Genomic DNA, 16,307 nt, shown 5'->3' with positions numbered 1-16,307 from the left:
TGGGGGGTCCGGGGGGCCTCCAGTGAGGCTGCTCCCCTCATTGTCCGTGTCAGCGATCGGCAGCTTCTCTGCCAGTACCTTCTTTGCCTCTCCCTTCCTTCTCTCTCTGCAAGGAGCATTAAGGGACTAGAGTGGGACGCTGTGAAACTCCACGACGGGTCTGGGTTCGTGGAGGGGCTGAGATGCAACCGTGGGGGTCCCAGGGCGCAGGACCAGTACGCTGCTTGGCCATTCAGTTTCCATCGAAATTTCACTCACGCACAGGTGGCCTTCAGCGGGTGCCCGTGCCCTCCACGCCCCATGGCTGAGCACAGCACCCCCTCACCCCAGGACGATGCCCCAGAGCACACAGTGTGGACAGAGAGAGCACATCTCCTGAAGACTGCGCGAGAGTGATGGACACTCGTGGATCCACAGCAACGCTCAAAAGAAGACGTCAGGCGACGTGGGATGCAAGAAGATATGGTCCCAGTGAACCCAGAACAGAAAGCCATCGTGTGCAGGTGATGGGGGGGGGGGGGTGGGCGGGCAGGAATTCAACGTCTTAGGAGAAGACCCTCAAAATAGCACTAATGACGATGTTGGTGACATTAGCTACCATTTTCTGAGTCAGTGGGGGCTCTGAGCATTTCACATCTGGTAACCCACTTAATTTTCACATCAACTAAGTGACACGTCATTCCATACTGCGAATGAACAGAGGAGGGAGCCTGGGCACAGAGAGGTTAAGCAACCTACTCAAGGTCATGCAGCCCAACGTGGCTGACGCGGGACTGAAGCCAGCGCATACGGGATCTACGCTCTAACCAGGACTTCCTCATTCCTAAGAAAATGGTGGAAGACAGCAAGTGTTCAAGGAAATTGAACACCAAGCAGCTGGATTAAAGACTCACAACAGAAGCAGGAAAGAGCAATCATGTCAGCAGTCGGAAGGACAAACGCTGGTGGTACCCCCAAAACACAAGAAAACAGCCACAGATGTGGTCAGACAGCATGTAACGCACGGACGGGGTGTTCAGCTGAGACCAAACGCGATAACCCAGTGGCCAGAGAGGGAGAGGAGCAGCTAAGATCAAAACAACAGTCAAAGAAATTAAAAAAGGGTTGGGGGGGCGCCTGGGTGGCTTAGTCGGTTAAGCGTCCAAGCGTTTTTACAAGTTTATTTTTTTTAATGTTTATTTTGAGACACAGAGAGACAGAGCATGAACAGGGGAGGGGCAGAGAGAGAGAGGGAGACACAGAATCGGAAGCAGGCTCCAGGCTCCGAGCTGTCAGCACAGAGCCCGACGCGGGGCTCAAACTCAGGGACTGTGAGATCATGACCTGAGCCGAAGTCGGACGCTTAACCGACTGAGCCCCCCAGGCGTCCCCTCTTTTTCACTTTTAAATGCGGCTGCTGGGATGGCTGTAAAACATATGTGGCTCGTACCATGTTTCTGTCAGACGGTGGCCCTTCAGATGATCCCAGAAAGCTGAAAGGCGTGGGGTGCGGCCAGATGGTGGGAGAAACACCCAATTCCGTCTCAAGGAGGAATTTCTCACGCCGTATCATTGATTCGTGACTCGACCAGTTGAAACACAAATATGAAGGGAGACTTAGACATTCACTAGTGTGACTGAAAACAGGATGTATGTCTTTCAAAACAGCAGGGAAAATAGAAGAAAAACATCCATGGTGGGTATTTTAAAGACAAGAAGCAGCAGAAACAAAAAGAAAATGACAGCAGGCAGGGCTCAGCCGTCGGTTTCGAAGGACATTTCGTCTATCAGGGCAGGGCGCCTGGGGGGCTCAGTCAGTTAAGCGCCCAACTCTCGACTTCGGTTCAGGTCATGAGCTCACGGGTTGTGGGTCTGAGCCCCGAGTCGGGCTCTGCGCTGACAGCTCAGAGTCTGCTTGGGATTCTCTCTCTCTCTGCCTTTCTCTGCCCTTCCTCCACTCATGTTCTCTCTCTCTCTAAGATAAATAAACTAAAAAAAAACCACCCAAAGTACATTTCATCTACTATTTTTTATTAGACAACAAAACTCTCGAAACGGTTCGTCATATCAAAACCCAGAAAGATGGTGGTACCATCACGACCCCAGGAGCCAACAGGGCCTTGAGGAGTGCTTGGCCGTGTGCCGCACTCAGCTGCCTCCCGCCTCCCGCTGAGGTGCCGCTGACCCGGAGTGGGGACCGCCTGCCTCCTGCACGTCGGGGGCTCACTGGGCAGCTCTCCCTGCCGCCCGCCCTCCCTCGGGGGCCCTCCGACTCTCCGGTCAGGTCGTACACACCTGCCGTGAAAACCACGAGGGACAAATGAAAAGACGCCGTGGCTGACAGGGAAGGGCCCCTCGAGAATTAAGGGTCCACAAACGACAGGGACACACACACGGTCCTTCCTGAGAGTCGGGGCATCACGGGGCTGCGCCTCACCTCCGGGAACCCGTGGGCGAGCGGGGCTGACCACCGTCCTGCTGGTGGTCAGAGCCACAGACAGAGAGCTGCTCACGGCCAGAGGGTACCGGGCGCCCCGACCCTTTCTGTGCCTGCCCCCCCTCCCCGCCAGCTTGAGAAGCCTTCAGCTGGTTCTAAATGAAGACAGAAAAAACCTGATGGAAATCAAAGGGCACCGATTACAGGAAGGCACGTTGAAACTTGAAAACAAGCGAGTGATTTAGCACACTCCTCCAGTGAGCCCCAGGTGATGTCCTGCGGGGTGGGTGCCGGCCGCCCGGCCATCGGTAAGTGTGGGGCCAGCTGTCCCCGTGAGGCCCGCACACCTGACGTCCGCGGCCGCGAAGTCTCGGGCCCTGCTGATCCACTCGGGGCTGCTGGCTGTTCACAACCGCTTGAAACGCTGGATTTCGGGTGCAGGTCGGTGAGACTAAAGGTGCCCTTCCTCTCTTCTCATCCCGGGTCAGAGCCCAGGGAAGCGCCCCTGCTCTGATCCGCAGCACTTTGCAGAACCCAGAGTCGCTTCGGGCCCCAGGGCACGTGCCAGTCTGGCCGACTGGGACTAGGGAGCGAGCGGTTCTGGGGGTCGAAGGGACCACAAGTCAACGGCAGGCGCCCGCCAGGGAGGGCAGAGGAAGAAGGGGAGGAGGGGTCTTCAGGGAGAAGCAGGACGGGGCTGGGTGCCTGGGCCGTCCTGGCAGGGAGGGTGGGGTGGGGGCCAGAAGCTGAAGCTCAGTGAGATGGGGCAGAGGAGGGGAGGGGCGGCGCCCAGGGAGAGGCCAGGATGCTGGGTGGGTGGGTGTGGCTGTTCACCGAGCCACTTGGGGACCGGGGACGAGGGACAGGACACGCCCTGCACCACAGTGGGGGGGCATTTTGGCATCCACAGGGATCCCGGGTGACTGGCCGGCCAGCCATCCAGGAGTCACAATGTTTTGTGCCAGGAAACGCTCCCCAAGGGACACCTGCTTCCTTCTGACCGCAGGTTGGTGCATCACAATGTTGCCAGGCATGGTTTCCCTCGAATGTGGCCAGAGGGCTTGTGAGGCCTCCCAGATGTGGCCCCTCCTCACTGGGGATCATCGTGGCCCAGGGCACGTGCCTGCTGGGCACCGTGCCTGTAGGGCCGGTGGGAATCCCTCCTCCCCGTTTCTTCCAACAAGGCGACCTGCCTGAACACTTGAAATCCTGAGGGGACAGCCCAATGAGACCCACCATTTTCAGTACCCCAGACCCTGGGCTGTTGGTCCGGGGAGATGGTTAATTTTATGCATCATCTTGGCCAGGCCATCATGCTCAGTTGTTTGGTCAAATACATACAAACATTGCTGTGAAGGCCCAGACTGGTATTTACATCGGTCGGCTCTGAGTGAAGAAGATTATCTGCCATATGGTGGGTGGGCCTCACCCAATCAGTTGAAGGACTCGGCGCACAGACAGAGGTCCCCCAAGAGGTAGCCGGGGTCTACCAGCAGACCATCTCTGGGCTCAAGCTCCAACATCAGCTCATCCCTGGGGAGCCTGCCCTGCAGATTTTGGACTTGCCGGCCCCCGCACTCACGTGAACCTATGCCTCAAAACCGCCGCATGTTTACGCACACATCCTATTGGCTGTGTCTCTGGAGCATCCTGACCGACCCGGGCTCCCGTCATCACCGCGCACAGCACTCATGCTCCCGGCGTCTTCACACAGAGGTAAGCGCTTGCCCCTGTGCCGAGGGCCACCGGAGAGTGGCTGGCACCATGCATGCCCCCAAGGCGGAAGCTCTATTAACCGGGCCTCCTTTGTCCCTGGCAAAGGCTCAGGGCCCGACAGATGGCCCTCCGTCCCTCACTGGTGAAGGGCTCTAGGGGCCTCCCAGGTGGGCAGCTTGTGGGGCTGCCGGGGGACAGCCAGCGCAGGAGGCCCAGCAGGGGGTGCGGGTGGCCGCCCTGCCCGACGGTGCTGTTGTGATGGACGTGACTCCAGGCCTCTCAGAGCAGCCCCGCCCGTGTGCAACATCGCAGCCCTTCCCTGCTGGCCGAGACGCGCATTCGAGGCCTTCGGAGGGGCTGACGGTGACTTTATTGGTTAACAAATAGGTCGTTCACGTAGGACAGGACAAAGTGACCTCAATCCAGCTATGATAGAGAGGAAGACACCGGGTGACACACAGGGCCCTCGGGAAGCTGGAGCTGCCCCAGGGAACCAGCCCAACAGTGAGGGCTCAGCCTTGTCTGCTGCGGTGGGCACCTGGGGGCAGAAGGAGACCCCAGACTGGGCTCGAGGCTCCGAATACTTTGGGTGGGAGTCCCAGTAGCAGTGGGGGGACGTGCCCATCAGCAGCAGGACTGGCCCGAGGCGAGCACGCAGCAGGCAGGGCGGGGGCACACGGGGTGGCAGAGCAGGGACACGCAGGACGAGGGTCTGCAGCAGGGGCTGGGCTGGCAGCAGGAGGGGGCTGAGCAGGGGGAGTCCTCGCAGCAGACAGGGGTGCAGCACACGGGCTTGCAGCACACAGGGGTGCAGCAGACGGGCTTGCAGCAGACAGGGGTGCAGCAGACGGGCTTGCAGCATGCAGGGGTGCAGCAGTCTCCCTGGCAGGGGGAGGAGGGGCCGCAGGACAGCTGGCAGCATGAAGAGGTTGTGCAGGGGGAGTCTTCACAGCAGACAGGGGTGCAGCAGACGGGCTTGCAGCACACAGGGGTGCAGCAGACGGGCTTGCAGCAGTCTTCCTGGCAGGGGGAGGAGGTGCAGCAGGATGGCTGGCAGCATGAAGAGGTTGTGCAGGGGGAGTCCTCACAGCAGACAGGGGTGCAGCAGACGGGCTTGCAGCACACAGGGGTGCAGCACACGGGCTTGCAGCACACAGGGGTGCAGCAGACGGGCTTGCAGCACGCAGGGGTGCAGCAGTCTCCCTGGCAGGGGGAGGAGGGGCCGCAGGACAGCTGGCAGCATGAAGAGGTTGTGCAGGGGGAGTCCTCGCAGCAGACAGGGGTGCAGCACACGGGCTTGCAGCACACAGGGGTGCAGCACACGGGCTTACAGCACACAGGGGTGCAGCAGACAGGCTTGCAGCACGCAGGGGTGCAGCAGTCTCCCCGGCATGGGGAGGAGGGGCCGCACAGGAGGGTCAGGCAGGGGGCCGGGGCGCAGCACGGGGGCTCGCAGCAGCTCTCTGGGCAGTCGTCCACCTGCCAGGGGGAGTCGGGGCAGGAGTCCGAGGCCCCGGGCAGGCAGACGCGGCTGCCATAGCTCAGGTCGCTGGAGCAGACGGACAGGGTGGACGCGGCCATGGCGGGGGCGGTGGGGCTGCCGGAGGGAGTGTGTGTGGGTGTGGGTGTGTGTGTGTGTGAGTGTGTGAGGAGCTCCGGCTGTCTGTCGGCTTTTATACCTCCCGGCTGTGTGTTGTCCCAGCAGCAGGCTGAGTGAAGCTCCCCTTCCTTGTTGGTGTTTGGTGCTCTGCTGAGTGCTCACTATGCTGCTTCCCAGTCCGAGAGCCGCTGGCTTGTGAGGCTCTTGAGTGGACCTCAGGCCATCCTGACCTGTGTTCATCCCGGAGGAGAGACAGTAGAGATGCTTTGATGCTTTTGCGGAGACCGTAGCAATCAGGAGATTTTCTGGAAGCAACAGCCCGGGCTCCATCTCGTGGGGGACTGCCCGTGTAAACAGACCTTGTCTCCAAGAGCAGGGACGAGGAGGGGGGCAGTCCTGGAATCTGGGCTCTGAGCCAAGGGAGGGAGGCCCAGCTGAGGACAGGTCTGGCGATGCTTGGCCGGCCTGGCCACGGGGCAGGATGCACCGTGTGGGGTGATGCCGCTGTTTGCAGTGGGCATAGATTGGACTCGCTCTCCCGGGAGGGAGTCCTGGGGCAGGTGTGAGGGCAAAGAGTCCTGGGGGCAGAGACTGGCTCACAGAAGGGGCCAGGGTCACAGGCGTGGGCTAGCACCGTACGAATGACCGTCAGGGGCGATGTGTCTGCTTCACCGCCTCATGCCCCATGCTTGCTTCCACACCTGAGACCTGGTGAGCACATAACACCCCACGTGGCCCCTCACGTCCTCGCGGACACTCGGCCATGGTACTCTAAGCTGCAGGCCTCCGGCGGGGGCTTGTGGGGGCCCAGGGGGCTTCAGGGTTTAAAGCCTCACTGACCCCTGATGGATGGGACTGGGGGCTCTGCCAGTCAGCCCTCAGTGGACAAATGTTATTATCTCAAAGAAATAGTGGCTTAAAACTTACCGAATCTATTGAAAAACTTTAATCTACACATCCAGGAGGCTCGACGCACTCAAATAAGTTACGCACAAAAGACCCGCAGACACACACGTCGCGGCGAGGGTGCCGATGGCAACGTGGATCCACGGGAAAATGGGAAGAGAACCAGAAATGATGAAAAGGCCAGGAGAGCAAAAGCCTTACATCTCACCCTTGTTTTCCTTTCTTCTCGCAGCTTCTTCAAAGTCATAAAAAGCATTAGGCAATAATTACAACAATACATTATTGGGTTTTTTTACATGGACCGATGGAGTGTGTGTTAACAGCAAGACCACGAAAGGGGACAAGAAGGGACAGCATCCCATACGAAAGGGACAAGAAGGGACAGCGTCCTGTATGAAAAGGAGAATGTTTTTATGTCACGGGAGTGGAGCTGGTATAAATCAGAAGCTAATTCGGCTAAGGTAAAATAAACACGCGTAAGCCCTAGAGAGCAAACACTAGGAGAAACTTTTTTTTTAAGTGAAAAATCATTAAATAAAAAAGCCGCCTGAGAAAACATTCACTAAGTGCACAGGAACGTGCCAACGGAGGACGAGAGGAACGCAGGCGGGCGACGCGAGACGCAGAGGGAGTGGAACGGGGTGGTAGCAGGTGCTCCCTCCAGCTGCGGCTGGTTCTCCCCGCGGGCGGCGGTCACGTGATGGAAAATCGCCGCTCACGCTGGATTAGCAAATGTTGACGCTTGGCTCCTGGGGGACTAGAGTCAGGTTCCTGTGAGCCCCTGGTCTCATTTTCATCAACCGATCAATACAGAACGCCGTTTCATGTGTGTCCAGGAAAAAACACAGCGTCTCCCTTCACCCGCACATAACGCTCCTGACGCCAGCTGCGTGGGTGCCCCATGATTAAGTTCCATTCCGACACTCCCCAGTGCTAGCGCAGACCCCAGGTTAAGGGTGCGGGCCACGAGACTGCCCCCACTTCAGAGGCCAGCCACCGGTAGTAGGTGCCCAGCTACCCACAACGTCTGCCTGACTTGGCTACAGAACGGAGGTTCCTGTGACCTCCCCCTCGGGTTTATTACTTTGCTAGGGAAATAGATGAGCTCTATTGCTGATTTGTTACAAAGGTTATTTTAAAGGATACAGATAAACAGCCGCATGGAGGGATGCGCAAGGCGAGGCCTGTGGCGGGGGGGGGGCGGCGAGTACAGGAGCTTCTCTCCCTGTGGAGTTGGGGTGCGCCACCCTCCTCGGCACATGGACACATTCACCAGACTGGAAGTTCTCAGAATTCTGCACGTTGGGGTTTCTACGGAGGCTTCCTCATGCAGGCACGATCTGTCATTAACTAAGTTTCTAGCCACTCTCCCCTTTCCTGAGGATGGGAATGGAGCCTACAGCATGAAGCTTCTAACCAAAGCTTGGTCATTCTGGTGAGTAGCCCCCATCCTGAAGCTAACCCAGAGTCAGTCACCTCATTAGAACAGAAATCATTCCTACCACCCAGGAAGTCCCAAGGCATTTAGGAGCTCTGTGTCAGGAACTGGGGTCAAAGACCAAATATTAGCAAGAACCAGGGACAGAAACACATATATTTTATCATACACATATTCTATATATATATCATATTATATATCTCAACATACATTATTATTTCACAGTGAATATCTAGCATTCATTGCTGATTCTCTGAACTCACCTCCAATTGCAACATAACTCACACCCGAAGGAAGCTTATTTAACACATGTATTTTCTCCATGAGGCACACCGCAGCCTTCTTGCACAATGAGGCCATGTCAAGCAGTGACATCACCAAAAGAAGCACAGGATCATGGAAAATGTGGCACTAAATAGACAGCACAAGACACCTGTTTGACCTCCACTGGGAACCTGTGTGTGGGGACACCCAATGTTTTGCTGCTCAATGCACGTCCATGAAACACTGTGAAAGCACTGTCAGTATTGACTTTGAGATTACAGATCAATTTTAGTGAGTAGCTGAAGTTGCAAATGCCAAATCCATGAATAACGAGGATCAATAATAACATCAATTGTGAATGAATTAAATAATACAATCAAGGGGAAGATTGTTAGACTGGATAAAATTGAGATTCAACTATATACTCATTATAGGAGACACACTTTAGAGTCAAAGATACAGCTAGACTGGAAGTAAAAGGATAGGAAAAACATATGCGAACACCAGCCACAAGAAAATATTAATATTTACTAACATCAGATAAAGTAGACTTTAAAACAAAAATTGTTACTAGAGACAAAGAGGGATATTTTATAATGATAAAAAAGTCAATCCATGAGGACCATGTAACAATTATAAACATATATGCAAATAATAACTGAGTACCAAAATAGACAAAGCAAAAGCTGACACACATAAAGGAAAAAAATAGACCATTCAATAACATTAGTTGAAGACCTCAATATCCCAATTTCAACAATGGAAAGAACAACTGGAGAGAAGATCACCAAGGACATGAAGAGTACTATAAACTAGCAAGACCTAATGGACATCTGTAGGACACCCCAACCAACAACAGCAGATGTACGTCCTTCAGTAATCCACATGGCACATCCAATAGGACAGAGCATAGGCTAGGCCATAAACAAACGCCAGTACGTTAAAATGGATACAAAAATGCAAAGTATGTTCTCTGACCACAGGGGAATGAAATTAGAAATTAGTAACAGAAAAGAAATTGGGGGAATTCATAAATATGTGGACACTAAACAACACACTCCTAAATAACCAAAAGGTCAAAGAAGAATTCAAAAGGGAAATCATAAAATACTTTTAGGGGCACCTGGGTGGCTCAGAAGGTTGAGCGTCCGACTTCAGTTCAGGTCATGATCTCGTGGTTTGTGGGTTCGAGCCCTGCATCGGGCTCTGTGCTAATAGCTCAGAGCCTGGAGCCTGCTTCGGATTCCGTGTCTCCCTCTTTCTCTCCCCCTCCCTGCTTGTGATCTCTCACTCTCTTTTTCAAAAATAAATTTTTAAATTTTTAAAAATTAAAAAAATACTTTTAAATGAATGAAAGTGAAGATCGAAATACTAGAACTTACAGGATGCAGCTTCTTAGAGATTTACAGCTGTAAGTTGCTATATTCCACTTTCAGACATGGCAGACAAGCAGAAGGAAGGAAATGATAAAGATCAGACGATAAATAAGTTAAATAGAGAATGGAAAAATAATACAGAAACGTCAATAAAGCCAATAAAACTGGTTCTTTGAAAAGATAAAAAAAAATTGACAATCCTTCAGCTACATTGATCAAGGAGAGAGAGACAGACGGAGAGACCGAGAGAGAGAAGACTCAAATGGTGAGAATCAGAAATGAGAGAACAGTGCTGTCAGCCTTTACAGAAACAAAGAGGATTATAAAGAAATGCTATGAACAACTGTGTGCCAAGAAATTATATACGTTAGATGAACAGATCCTTAGGAACAAAATGACTGTCAGACCGGTAGTCTAGAGGCTGTAGAACATCATTTTGTTGCATTAAAGAAAATATGAATCCTTGGGAAAACACCCCCGTTTAAGGATGAGAAGACCTGGGGCGCCTGGGTGGCTCAGTCGCTTAAGTGTCCGACTCTTGATTTCGACCCGTGTTCGGGTCACAATCGCACGGGTTTGTGGGTTCTAGCCCTGCTGCGGAGCCTGCTTGGGATTCTCTCTCTCCCTGTCTCTCCCTGCCCCTCCCTGCTCCCTCCCTCCCTCTCTCAAAATACATAAATAAACTTTAAATACAACATAAAGAAAGCCACTTGTATAAAAGCTGCTTCCCGGAGTGACGTAATTTGAGTCCCCTGGGTAGCGCTACCTCGGTGATAGGACGTGTTCACCACATGCTGTGTTTAATCCCCCACGTAGAAGCACTAGGATAAAAGACGTTTCTGCAACACAAGTTTTACCCGAAGAAATAATCACTGAGCACAGCAGAAAGTAAGAGATGAAGCGGACAGCACAGCCAGCCCGTGGGCGGTACACACGTCAGAGTCGTCCAGAGTAGAGTCCTCGCGTCCAACTATTGGAGTCGTGTTCAGGACAGTAGCTGACAAGACAGAGGCTTTACGCCGAGAAGTGGAATTTATGTAAAGCAGAAGAAAACAGAAATTATAGAAAGGGGAAGATGCAGCGAATGGAGTAGAAAACTCGGCAGGCTTGACAGCAGGAAAGAGAGGGGCTTTCGTGAGCAGACGTCACTGACGCATCGGGGAGTGTCGCCTTCCACAGCGCAAGCCAGCAAGGACCGTGACCGGGGGCGGAAGGGCCCTCCTTTCCTAACTGAGGACTCTGACCTGGTCACACACCTATGAAGTGCACTGTCCTGGGCCCCACGGGGAAGCAGCAACGGGCCCCTGGGGGCCTCACCTTGGGGGGCTTCCGGCCTGGTGGGGGGATGGGAATATTAGCTGGATCTGGGTGGATGAAACCGCAGATCGCAGGTAACCACGTCCAAAAGGGCCTCTTCTTAGCGTTTTATTGTCTACATTTCCCGTGAAGAGACGGCAAAGTAAAAACTCTAAGCATCATCCCTAGCCTTCGACGGTTCAGCCCACCAGAAAAATTACCACTGCAGGAATTACCGGTACGAATTCCCAGCAAAAGGTGCCTCAGGATCTGCTTGCACACACACTGTGACGGGGATCTCACTACCTACCGAGTCCGGCCACTCTTGACCCTACAGATACCGTAGGAGCCTCTGGCTGGAGCCTGGCCACAGTCTGGGGCGGCCGTGCCCGCTGTACGCGGGGGCAGTGAGGACATCACAAAGGAACATGAGTAAAAAGCATCACTGACCTTAGGGGGAAGATTGGGAACTTTCAAGGTTATGACGATCGAAAATTCTTCAGGGAAGAGGTCGCATTGGAAGAAAATCCTCGATGCGGGGAAGCTCATGGCGTGGGGGGCGGCGGCCGAGAGCTGGAGTCCTCGCACGCCATTCGCCTGTGTCACCCTGATTCCGCCCGCAGCGCCATTTGGAGGGAGGGCCTCTGCCAGGATGTCCAGGGGGCGCAGGTCTGTGTCAGGGAAACCACACGTGGGTTATGCGGGTGCTTACGGGGTGCCTGGCGCGGCAGGCTCTGAACCCTCATGGGGCCCCTACGAGTTTCCCCTGGAACCAGTGGGGAGACCGAGGCCCCGAGGGTTAAGACGGCAGTTGAGTCTGCGGCGACCCCTCCCCCCTCCGCCAAACCCCAGAGCACATCCCGTGCTGCCACTGTTTCCCAGTTGAGGGCCGAGCCCTGTGCTGGGCGAGCCAGGGGACAGAGGACGGATGAGTCCCCTCGGGGGCTGGGCTCCAGGAGTTCAGGGACCCTGGAACGTGGAGCATGGCATTTCCTGTGGCCTCAGCGGGGCTCCGTGACTCGTGTCCCCACGTGCTGTGGCAGGTAGGGCCGCCGTGGGACGGGCACTGCTCCTCACACAGCCTGCAGAGGGGCAGACGTGCTCCCGGAGAGCCTCCGTCCTACAGCTCAAGGTCGTCAGAAACACAGCTGAGGGGCTGGCCCGCCTCAGCCGAGGCCAGATGATGGGAAAGGAAAACGGGGAGCCCGGAGGGGGGCACCTGTGCCCAGAGAGGCTGTTTCTGGACCAACTCACAGGGCCCGGCCTCCAGAAGGGAGGTGCCGGCTTGGAGTAGAGCCCGTGGCTGCCGCCCGGGACCCTTCCCGACCCGGCCACGCGAGGTCAGCGGCAATGACAGTGGAGGCTGACCTGAGGTCCAGTGTGGTCTGTCACAGGTGTCCCTCCCTCCGTCCCTACAGGAGCCATGGTCTCTTGATTCAGTGCCCTTCCAGGATGGAGAAGCCTCCCTGGGACAGGAGGTCCCATGACCGGGGTCTTGAAGGGCTTTCTGTGCCGTCGCAGCCTGGCGAGGCCCACGGCATACACCCGCCTGCATTGGTCTGGGACATAGTGACCTGTGTCCTCTCCCAAGTGCAAGGCCTGTCCAGGACGGACACTGTGGTACCTCCATTTCCCCAGAAGTGCGGGGCCGGCCCCTGGCCTATCGTCGTTGCTGGATAAATGTCTGCCACACTGATGTGAACTGGGCAGGGAAAGCGGGGTACCCTGCAGAGGGTCTTGAACATGGGTTGTGCCTGCCGCCACAGGCTGAGAGCCTCGAGGGACACAGGCTGTGTCCGCCGCTCATGGTGAGGGCGTGGGCAGAGAAACAGCGGCAAGAGTAGTTTGTAGCAGGTGCTGGGACCCAGGAACCCAGACCGCCTCCCGTGAGCACACAGCGCCACTTTGGGCTCGTGGCTGGCTCCAAGTAGATGGACATTCGGCCGTCACTGACCGGTCCTCTGGTTTACCAGGGGAACAGCTCTTCAGAGCAGGGTCGCCGTCACCAACAAAACCCAGAAAACTTCAGCGGTGACTGCCGCCCCTCTGGCTGGCTCTGTCTTCACGGGCGCTCGGCACACCTTTCCTGTTATATGGGTTCCGAGCCCAGTCCCCACTGGCAGGGACAGATGGCTAATATTTGGGGACGGTTGCCAGCTTCCAGGCGCCCCTGTGGGCTACGTCCACCTCATGCACACCTGGCCCAGGCTGGTGTCGCACAGAGGACGTGACCGATTCCCTGTGCCTGGAAAAACCTCGAAGGCCTTGATCAGGGTGCAGAGGAAGGGCACCCAGCCCTCTGTCTGCTCTCTGAATGTGGGTGAGGACACCGGGTGACCAGTCAGAGTGGAGAGCTCCTTCCCAGCGAGGCTGGGGAACATCACTCCCTCTCCTGAGTCACATGGCCACCCACCGCAGTCACACCGGACCAAACCCCAGCAGCTGGGGCAGACGTATACCTACAGTTCTCGGGCAGCCCACAGAATAATCCAGAAAACCCAGGGACACCCTCCCTTAAGGGTTGAACCAGTGATCCTCCTTGAAGCAAGGGCTGTGGCTCAGGGGGGGGTGGGGGTCTGGGGTCACTTCCAGCCTGTTGGGGGACGACATGATCACGACTCCCCATTTCTGTGAGAAGCAGAGTCTGGAGGCAGCACCAGCGAGAACGGTGGGTGGCGACTGATGCATCTGAGAGGGGCTTTGCTGTTCCCTCGTTGGACCCCCTTCTGAGGACAGGGCAGGCTGAGCTCGCAAACCCTGCCCCCGCCCTCGGCCAGCAGCCCCGTCAGAGGCCACCCCCTGCAGGGCTGAGCAGCCAGGTGGCCTGGGACCAGGACCCGTGAGGACAGGGCACATTTCCCCCCCTCGGATCAGAGGGACGTAAGAAGGAAAGTCTGAAACAGGAGTTCAGAGGACAGGCACCGGGTGCAAAGAAGAAATGACAAGACAGCGAGCCGCGGGCCTGTGGTCCGGAGTCGGGGAAGACGGGTCCCAAGTGCTGCTGGGTTGCACCACTGAGTGCCATCAGGACTTGGGGGCCAGGCGGAGGGGGCAGAACGATGGGCACCCAGTATGGATACTCCGGCTCCCTAATGCCCCCAGCAAGACACCGAGCAGGGCTGTGCCCCCGGGGCTCACAGGAGGGGAGCCCGGAGCAGCCATTGCAGTGGGGACCATGGACCTGCCCACGCTGCCCAGGAGCATGGAGCACGACCCAGATCACACCTGCCCCCTCCACCCCCTCCACGCCCCCCACCCCCCCATGGGTTTCACCGTCAGATCCCTGCCGGTCGCTGGTCAGGAGGAAGCGTGTGCACGGCGCGTGGGGGCCAGTGGGGCGCGAGAGGGGCCTGAACTGGGTCAGGAGGACAACCACGGCTGACTCTGGGGGGGCGCTGTGAGGAGGGGCGGGTATATCAGCATTGTCACTATTGTTTCCGTGTTACAAATGGCACGTGGAGAGCCGGGAGACCATGGGCTTCTTGGAAAGAGCGGCGCTAGAACTCCCTCCTGGAGAAGGGTCTGTGTCCCTCAAGGGTCTGCACGCCAAGGGCAGGGGTTATCCCTGAGGTAGCTTTGGCGGGGGGGCAGGGTCCCAGACCGACTGTAGGGAGGACACTGGCATCTCAGGGGTGGGGGCGAGCCTGGGCTCCGGGACCTAACCCTGACGAGGCCTGGGGCAGGAGGGGCACCAGGGTCAGACTCCAAGTCCTCTGGGGTTGTGTCGGGGTGGGGCCCCTGGGGGGTGTGAGGCTCTAAGGAAACACTGTGCCCCACATTCACCCCCCAAAACGCCGAGAGACGCTGGGCGCACGGCCCGGCCGGACGGTTTAGGCCGAGGCCCCACCAGGCTCTGGCCCCTCGTTCAGGACACGCGCGTCTGCCACCAGGCAGGCCGCCAGCACCCAGGACGGGCCTCGGCCCGGCTGCGCCCCGGACACAGGCAATCGGGGTGCGTCAGCAGCACGGGGAGCCCCGAATCTGGCTGATCCCCCCGCGAGCCCCTCCCTCCCTCCGTTGTTTGGCTAAAGAGGCTCTTCCTGGGCCCCCTCCCCCCACTGCCATGCAGACGCGCAGGCTCCGCCGCCACACACGCTCGGTCCGCGGCCTCCGGGTCTCCACCCCCGCCCCGCGTGCCGTCTGCACGCGCGGGCGGGGAGTTCCTGCCTCCCTGGAGGTGTTCCCGCTGCAGGCAGGGAGGAGGGGTGACCGAGTCTACAAGAGGCAGAGCCACCGCAGGACCCTCAGACGCACACGGAGACGCTCTGCAAGTTAGTTCTAACCAGCGGGACACGCACGCACCGCAGCGCCCTCCTCTGCCCGGAGGCTGCGTACGCGTGCTGGCCGCGACCACGTCACGTGCTGACCTTGACCCTGCCGCGTGCCGACCGTGACCACGCTACGTGCCCATGGCCACGGGACCCCGACTCCCGGCCTCCACAGCAGCCGGCCCCGAAGCCGTCGGCCCAAAGGAGCCGGGACTTGGCCGACGACTGACCCCCTCCCCCAACCCCTAACAGCTCACGTCGGAGGCCGGGCTTCGCCTTGGCTGCCTGCAGCTTCCCCACCCCACGGTCTCCGGGCTGCCCAGAGCCTCTCTTCTACCCCTATGACTTCCCTCCCTCCCCGGCTCGGAGTCTGCCAAACCCGGTGCTGGTGGGGGGGCCCCCTGTCACAGCCAGCTTGGAAGGAACAGCCCCTGCTTCTTCTCATTTAGGGGGTCTTCCTTTACTCTACAGAGGCTTCTTGAAAGCGCAGCTTCAGGGGTACTTGTCCTCAGGGTACTTACAATTTAGCAGTGGTAGCCACGAATACATGAACTCAAAACCGGCCACAGGTAGGTCCTAAACGAGCCTCTAGATCTTAAGAGCCGTCCCACAACTAACTCAGAGCCTCGGTTTTCTCATCTGTAAGATGGGAAGGTGGGGGCGTCCCCCGTCAGGGACCCAGCTGAGCCGCTGGGTGGGTGAGCCGGTAACAGCAGCAAGGCAAAGCGGAGGAAGCAGTGAAGGCTGTTAATCACTCACTGCAGTGGTCTGAGCAAGAGGCGAAAACCAGAGGAAGCATGGACTGCGCCCCCCCCCCCCCCCCCCCCCCCCCCCCCCCCGGGAAAGGCATGTGGTGGGGGTCATGCCCAGGAGCCCAGGATGAAAGCCTCCCGTGGTTGGAGGAGTCCTGGAGTGGGGAGGAGCGGGAGGGAGGGTTGGGCATGAAGCACCGGGTACTGAGTCTGGGGGGGTGGGGGGGGAGTGGCTTCCAGGCATCCCTCGAGGAGGCCTCTGATGGCAGCCCCAG

General features: G+C 57.3%; 1 protein-coding gene across 1 annotated transcript; it reads right to left on the bottom strand.

Annotated features, from left to right (window-relative positions):
• Positions 1-4,756: 4,756 nt before the first annotated feature.
• Positions 4,757-5,713, bottom strand: LOC122198580 (keratin-associated protein 10-6-like). The gene has a single exon (XM_042903282.1). It carries the CDS (start codon positions 5,711-5,713, stop codon positions 4,757-4,759), a length of 957 nt encoding a protein of 318 aa, XP_042759216.1.
• Positions 5,714-16,307: the final 10,594 nt, after the last annotated feature.

The sequence above is a fragment of the Panthera leo genome, chromosome C2, assembly GCF_018350215.1.
Source record: "Panthera leo isolate Ple1 chromosome C2, P.leo_Ple1_pat1.1, whole genome shotgun sequence".
Lineage (NCBI taxonomy): Eukaryota > Metazoa > Chordata > Mammalia > Carnivora > Felidae > Panthera > Panthera leo.
This window is presented reverse-complemented; position numbering and strand designations above follow the sequence as displayed.